Raw genomic sequence first — 7,340 nt, forward strand, 5'->3', positions numbered from 1 at the left:
TACCTCCATCATCTCCAGTTCACTCACACCACAACTGTGCCCTGGAACTCGGTCCCTGTGGGCCAGAGCTGTTCCAAACTCAAGGACTCACCGGTGAGCATCAAAGGCTTGCACCCTGAGCTCTCTCTCCTGAGTCACATCCAACTGGCAGAGCCTATGGGGAGGGCAGGGCCCGTGTGCTCACAGACACAGCATGTCTCCACCGAGGCTCCTTTACCCCCCTCGACAGATGGGTAACAGAGACCCAGAGAAGGAGCATGACTTGGCTAAGACGTAGAGCATGTAAATGGGAAAATGGAGACTAGCATGCCCTTTCCCTCACAAGGCTCTCAGTCGAACGTTGTGTTAGTCTGGGTACTTCGGAGAAACAAATCCATAGCAACTCATGTATAAGAGAGAGTTTTATGTAAAGGTTAAGTGAACATCAAGAAAACATCCCAACCCAGTGCTGCCCAAGCCCACAAGTCCAACATTAACCCATCTGTTCGACACCAATCCGCAAAGTCCTCCTCCATCTCAGAAAACACACGCAATGATGCCGACTGCAGGAGGAAAGCTCAACCAGTGAATGTGTAAGCATCTCAGCACTGGCAGGGGTCTCCACACCGGTGCTCCAGCACCCAGGGCTGCATTGGGGTAGATCCATGTGGCTTCTCCTTGGTGACATCTTGCAGGAAGCCAGCCTTGAAAGCTGAAGCAGGGAACTGCTAAGGCAGTTGCACCTTGGTACGACCATCACAAAGCAAGAGACCCGAGAACTAGAAAGGCAAACCATTTATCCCTCCACTCTTCAATGAACCCCACATATGTGTATCGGCCAGGCTGGCACAATAAACTAACCACCTCAGATGCCCTTTCCACTAGATGGCACTGGCCTTTCCCCTGTATTCTCCTTGGCTCTCTTCCAAGTGCCCATCTTAGGGCATCACAAGTAGCAGGTACTCAGTCCATGTTTGCTGACTTGCACTGGTTTTTCTGACTCTATCAAGAAGGAAGAACTGGGTGACACATGTTTGGAGAGCAATTTAGAGATATCCATTCACATGAGCATTACATTATTCGTTGTCCCAGCAACTTCATCTTTAGGAAATTTTCTATAGTTACTCGTGCATACGAATGAAATTATGTGAACAAAGCAGTTATATCTATAAAACAAAAGAATATCAAACTATTTCTAAAAGAGTAAAAAAGACTTATACACTGCCCCCATTATCATTAATAAGGAGCCCTGGTGGTGTAGTGGTTAAGCACTGGGCCGCAATCTGCGTGGTCAGCAGTTCGAAACCACCAGCACCTCTGAGGCAGAAAGATGGGGCTTTCTACCCCTGTATCGGAAACCCACAGGGGTCACTATGAGGCTGCATTGACTCAATGGCAGTGAGATGTATCCTTATTTGAAAAAAATTAGTTTCAGAATCCGTGTCTGTTGTGTCCTTACAACAAAATAAACAATGCTAACATATAAAATACAAAAAGGCTAACGAATAGATTATGTACCCAATTGTGAATAAGGAGATAGAGCCAAGAGGCACTCATTTTTAATTATAAAGAAAAATTGACAGTTGGCATGTATTACTTTTATAAGAAGACTATATATATATAACATGTTATATGTGTGTATAGCTATGTCTAATGTGTACGTGTATGTAACATATGTGTGTATACATGTGTATATATATATATAGGCGCACGGAGTTATTCTGGTCCACCACAATGAAGCGAACATCACAATACAGAGAGTCAGATGGAGTTATGTTTCCTAGTGCAGATAAAAGTTGCCCTTCTCTCACACTGCAGTCCAGTAAAGGAGCCTTGGTGATGCCTTGGGCTCCTTCCCATAAGGCCAGCTGTTCAGCCCCACCGACTGCTCCAGGGGAGACAGATGAAGCTGTCTGCTCTCCTACAGCTGTGGGGTTAGAAGTCCTACATAGGGTTTCCCCGAGTGAGAATTAATTTGATGGCAGTGGGTTTAGCTTTCTAGTTGACTATCTTTACCCAGTGAAGACAAATTGCAAATAAAAAACAAACCCATTGTCATGGAGTCGACCCGGCGGGGGGCGGGCTACGGAGTAGAACTAAGCTCCCGGGGGTTTGCTCGACTGTGATCTTTATGGAAGGTCATCACCAGGCCTTTCTTCTGCAGGGCCATTAAACAAACAAACGCATGGCTGCCATCGAGTCAATTCCAACATACAGCAACCCTCCAGGAGGACAGGGTCGAATTGTCTCATGGGTTTCTGAGACCGTGACTCTTGATGGGAATAGACAGCCTTGTCTTTCTCCCTCAAGGCAGCTGGTGGTTTAGAACAGCTGACCTTCTGGTTAGCAGCTCAACACATAACCACAATGCAACCAAGCTCCTGTGTTTGTTCAATGCCCCCATCCCTTCAGTTAGTAGTCAAGCACAAACCTTTGTGCCACACAGGGACCCAGAGGAAGGAGCGTCCCCCTTCATTATTTCCTCCACGGCCTGCAACCTGATTTCTCTCAGGGCAGCCCTTGATTTCCCTTGGGCTCATCCTGCCTCGGACCCAGTGTGTTCATCCTCCCCCACTTCCAGTACCTGTGTCTTGGTTGATGCTGAAGGCGGAAAGGCTAGTGCCAGCCCGCAAGAAGTACTGGAGCTCCCCGTCCAAGCCACTGTCCTCGTCATGAGCAGTCACCACCATGACCGGGGTTCCTGATGGGCTGTTCTCTTGCACCTGGCCTTGGTGCACAAAGGAGGTGAACCGGGGAGGGTGGAGATTCTCATTCACATCCAGGACTATCACCTCCACGTGGCAGAGCGTCCTGCGGGCCAGGGGCTGCCCACTATCACTGACCCACAGGCTCAGGTTGTACCCAGCCCGCCTCTCGAAGTCCAGCTCCTTCTCCAGAGTGAGCGCTCCAGTGCTGAGGTCCACCCGGAAAGTGCTCTGGGCGCCATCCACCAGGATGTAGTGCACGTCTCCTGCAGCGCCCAGGTCAGGATCCGAGGCATCTAGAAATGTCAGGATGGTCCCTGGCGGCAGGTCCTCTGGGACCTTGAGCCTGCTCAGTTCTGTGAAGCACTGGGGAGAGTTGTCATTGACATCTTCCAAGGTGACGATCAGGTCGGTGACAGAGAAGAGCTGCCGGTCCTTCCTAGGCTGGTCCCTGGCCTCCACTTTGAGGATGTACTGAGATTCCGATTCCCGGTCTAAGGGTCCTGTGACGACCAATTCCCCGGTGAGCGGGTGGAGGGAGAACTTCTCCGCGGGACTGAGCAGGGCGTAGCGGACCCTCCCGTTGTCCTCTGAGTCTGCATCTTTTGCTTTCAGCGTGGCAATTGTGCTGCCGACATCTGTGTCCTCCGAGATGGTTACCTGGTACCCACCAGCAGGAAATCTGGGTGCATTGTCATTGCAGTCGATCACGGTCACTGTCAGCAGCTTCCAGGAAGACTTCTGGGGCGTGCCCAGGTCATACACGGTTACATTGAGGATGTAGAAACTAGTGGCTTCGTAGTCCAAGGGGGCGGCCACACTGAGCAGCCCTGTCTCCAGCTCAATGTCAAAGCAGCCATCTTCATTGCCGTCTGCAACCACGTAGACCAGTTTGCCATTGAAGCCAGCATCGGGGTCAGTGGCTGCCAGGTGGGCCAGGGGGGTGTTCACAGGAACACGTTCGAGGATGTCGATGGCCTGGGGGAAGTGGGCCTCAAACTGCGGGGCGTGATGATTGATCTGGTACGTGCTTAAGAATGTGAATTCCTCCGCACCGGACTCCTGACTCTGAAGCCCAACCGAGTGAAGAAGGATGGCCTTCGTAAACTCTGTCAAGACTCCTGTTTTATCGCACGTCACGGGGACCTCAAGGCGAGGGTCCTTTACCACGGTAATATTTAAAGTGGTGGGTAAGGCATAGTATTTCCCATCGGAAGCTGTAATTTTCAGGGAGTACCGGGTAGGTTGGCCCGCAGTACGATTCAGAAAAGCGCGGTTGAGGGATACCTCACCAGAGAAATGGTTGATATCAAAATATCCGAGCTCATTGCCAGACACGATCTCATATTTCAGATTCTGCAGCTCATCCACATCTATGGCTGACACGGTCATCACAGATTTCCCCACTGGCGAGTCTTCGTGGATAGACCCAGTGCAGTTGACTTCCTCAAACATGGGCTGGTTGTCATTTAAGTTCTTGAGCCTGAGAGAAACGGACACTTCCTTCACCCGGCGAAATGGGGACCCCCAATCTGATGCCCACACCTGGAAGGTATAAATTCTTTTCATGAGCTCATAGTCCATGGGTTTGGAGGTAGAGATGACCCCCAGGTAAGGGTCAATAGAAAAGGGCACAGTTGGGGCACCAGCAATGGAATAGGTGACTTGCCCATTCTCCCCATGATCCTGGTCGGTGGCAGTCACAGTCAACACACTAGTGCCTGGCGGGAGGTTCTCGTCAAAGGTGGCATCATAGGAAGACTTGCTGAACACGGGGGCATGGTTGTTACAGTCCACTATGTCAACGGCCACCATGGTGGAGGCCAGGCCCAGCGAGGTTCTGATGTGGAGCTGGTAGTGGGCTCCGGCTCGGAAGTCCAGGAACTTGGTAGTGGTGACTAGCCCCGTGTGCACATTAAGCTTAAAGCCCGCACTCTCTGAGGAGGGCTTCAGAACATAGCGCAGGCCGGGGAAGGCCGGGGTGGCCTTCACCATCACCACCCGGCTGCCAGGAGGGGAGAACTCGCTAAGCTGCACTCTATAGGCAGCCTTCTCAAACTTGAGGGAAGCCAGTTTGGTGGGAGGTAGGTGAAAGCCCCGGATCTGAGAATGAAAAGCCGGCTTGCTCCTGCTCCTGGCCTGGAGGCTAAGGTTGAATCCATGAAGGTATTCCACCCAGTTGATGTCTTTGACGGACACCAGACGGAACTCATTGCTCTGGGCATACGACTTGATGGCTTTGAAGTGCTTTCCAGGGTCACCACCCACAATTTCCATGGAGTCCAGGTCAACTCCTGAGCTGCTGGCACCCACCACTATGGTGGCATAGGTGTTATCCTCGTTGCCATCGGGTGGCATCAATAACACCGAGGCAATGGCTGGGGGCTTCCGGGGCACAGGCTCCACCTGGATGACCAGTGCAGCCACGTTGCCAAACCCATTGCCCTCTGAGATTTTCCGCATGCGGTCGACAGCCAGCACCTGGAGCTCATACTGTCTGCGCCAGGTGACGTTGAGCTTCCCAGCCACGGTCACCATGCCACTGGTGGGATGAATGGCAAACATCTCTGACCTGGTGTGGAAGGCATAGTAGAACTCAGCGTTCTGGCCCAGGTCAGCATCAGTGGCGCTCACCTTGCAGATGGGGCTCTTGAGGGGCGTGTCCTCAGAGATGGTGACTTTGTAGGAAGGCGGGGAGAAGAGGGGCTTCAGGTCATTCTGGTCCAGGATGTGGACCACCACTTGGGTCAGTGCTTCGAGCTCCGAGGTCTTCTCGGTGGCTTGGATGACGAGGGTGTAGCTGTCTCGCACCTCCCTGTTCAGAAGAGCTGTGTTGCTACTTTTGGTCCTGACTCGCAGAAAGCAGAAGTTGCCCACCACGTACTCCTCGGTCTTAAACACGTTGGCCACGTCCCCAGAGATGATCCGGTACCTCACTGCCCACTGGGGCTCGGCCAGGTAGATGCCCATTTTCACCGAGCTCTCGACGTAGGTCTTCGGAGCTGAGTTTTCACAGATGGTGGCGTTGTAGAGCGGCTGAGTGAAGTGCCATGCGGAAGGGGAGCCGGCCCCCTCAGGGGGCTTCTCACAGGTCACGCAGTAGAGAAAGAAGAAGGCAAAGCCCAGCGAGGGAGTGCTCATGGTGGAACGGTTCCTGAAACCCTGGGCATAAAAAAGGAAAAGATCAAAGTTAAGGAAGAAACGGGTCCTGCTATTTGGGCTTCAAACAGGGGTGAGGGCAAACAAGTGTGCCCCCACCCGCACCAGGGGACATTTGTCAATGCCCGAGGGGATTTTTGTTTGTCACGGACAGAACACTATCACTACTCTACTGGGTGGGGGCTCAGATGCCGTGAAACACCAGACAATGCCCAGGGTAGGGTTACCTGCCCCAAATATCAACCGCGGCATGGCTGAGAAGCCTTGTGCTTGAAGAAGAACAGACTGGTTTGAAAAGCTCTCGGGAGCACCCAATAGAGACGCTACCATTCTGTCTACTAATGCCTCCCCCAAACCTTTGGTGGTTCATCAGGCAGGCAAATAGTCAAGCTCTGCCACCGTGCTTCCCCGCCAGCTAGCCCCCACCCCCACCAGCCCCATTAGCTGCCTCTGCCCAGGAAGGGGCTGCAGAAAGACAGCGGGCCTCAGTCCCGATTCCACCACCGATGAGCTAGGTGACTTCAGCATGGAGGTAAGGTAGCCTCTCTGCGGCTTGGTTTCCCCTCTGGTGGTGCTGTGGGTTAAGTACTGGATGGCTAACTACTAGATGGGCAGTTCAAACTCATCCGTCCCTTCCTGCCTGTCCCACGAAGAGTTACAGTCTCGGGATCCTTAAAGAGGATCACTGGGAGTCGCAATGGACTCAAGGGCAGTGGGGTCTTGCGGGGAGAGGGGGACAGTTTCCACCTTCTGATGTATTGAGTTCCGACAAACTGCATTCTTGGCCATGGTTTGTTTGCTGTGTGTGACTTATCATTTGTAATATACGCAACACGCACCGAGACCACACATAGGCTGCTGATGTTACCATTCCCAGATAGGCAAGGCTGTGATTCACAACGGCACTGACAATACGGCAAACTAAACATGTACTAGGTCAGAACCCACTGAACACAGTCACGGTGGGAACAGCCTCCCGTCTAGTCTGGGATGACCGGGCTGCCTGTTGTGAACACTGAGTGCACTTACAAGGTTGCCGGCACGTGGTAGGGTGCACAGAGGTAGTTTTAACTAACATTGGTCGGTACCAGCAGTAGGAAACTGAGGTTCAGAAAAGAGTCTGTCAGTCCAATAGTCACCGTGTTCCCCTGCTAACCACAACCCTCGAGGACCTTGCCATCTGCTTTCGCCCATCGAGCTCTGTTGAGAAAGTCCAGCGGGACAGTTCTCGGCTCTGCAGGATCACGGGGAGAAGGAATCCACTGTATGGTGCACAACCAGGCCCAGAACGGGAAGGGATCGGCCCGGGGCCTTCCGTCTAGCTCGTGTCAAATCAAGAGCTAGAGCTCATGCCTTGAATCACAGAGCAGCGCTTCTCCCGTGGCAACTGCCCTCGTGTCAACTCTTACCCGTGGTGACCCCTCTGTGTCAGAGGAGAACTGTGCTCATGGGGTTTCCAGTCACCAGGTTTCCAGAAATGCTCTACTTTGCACCTCT

At 52.5% G+C, this 7,340-nt stretch overlaps 1 protein-coding gene across 1 annotated transcript in view; it reads right to left on the minus strand.

Moving 5' to 3' along the window:
* FAT2 (FAT atypical cadherin 2) overlaps nucleotides 1-5,825 on the minus strand; it is a 67,806-nt gene extending 61,981 nt beyond the window's left edge. Inside the window, exon 1 of the mRNA XM_075543162.1 lies at nucleotides 2,564-5,825. Coding sequence (XP_075399277.1) covers nucleotides 2,564-5,825 — 3,262 coding nt within the window. The remainder of the gene's footprint in view (nucleotides 1-2,563) is intronic.
* Nucleotides 5,826-7,340: the final 1,515 nt, after the last annotated feature.

This window comes from Tenrec ecaudatus, chromosome 2, assembly GCF_050624435.1.
Source record: "Tenrec ecaudatus isolate mTenEca1 chromosome 2, mTenEca1.hap1, whole genome shotgun sequence".
NCBI classification, from domain to species: domain Eukaryota; kingdom Metazoa; phylum Chordata; class Mammalia; order Afrosoricida; family Tenrecidae; genus Tenrec; species Tenrec ecaudatus.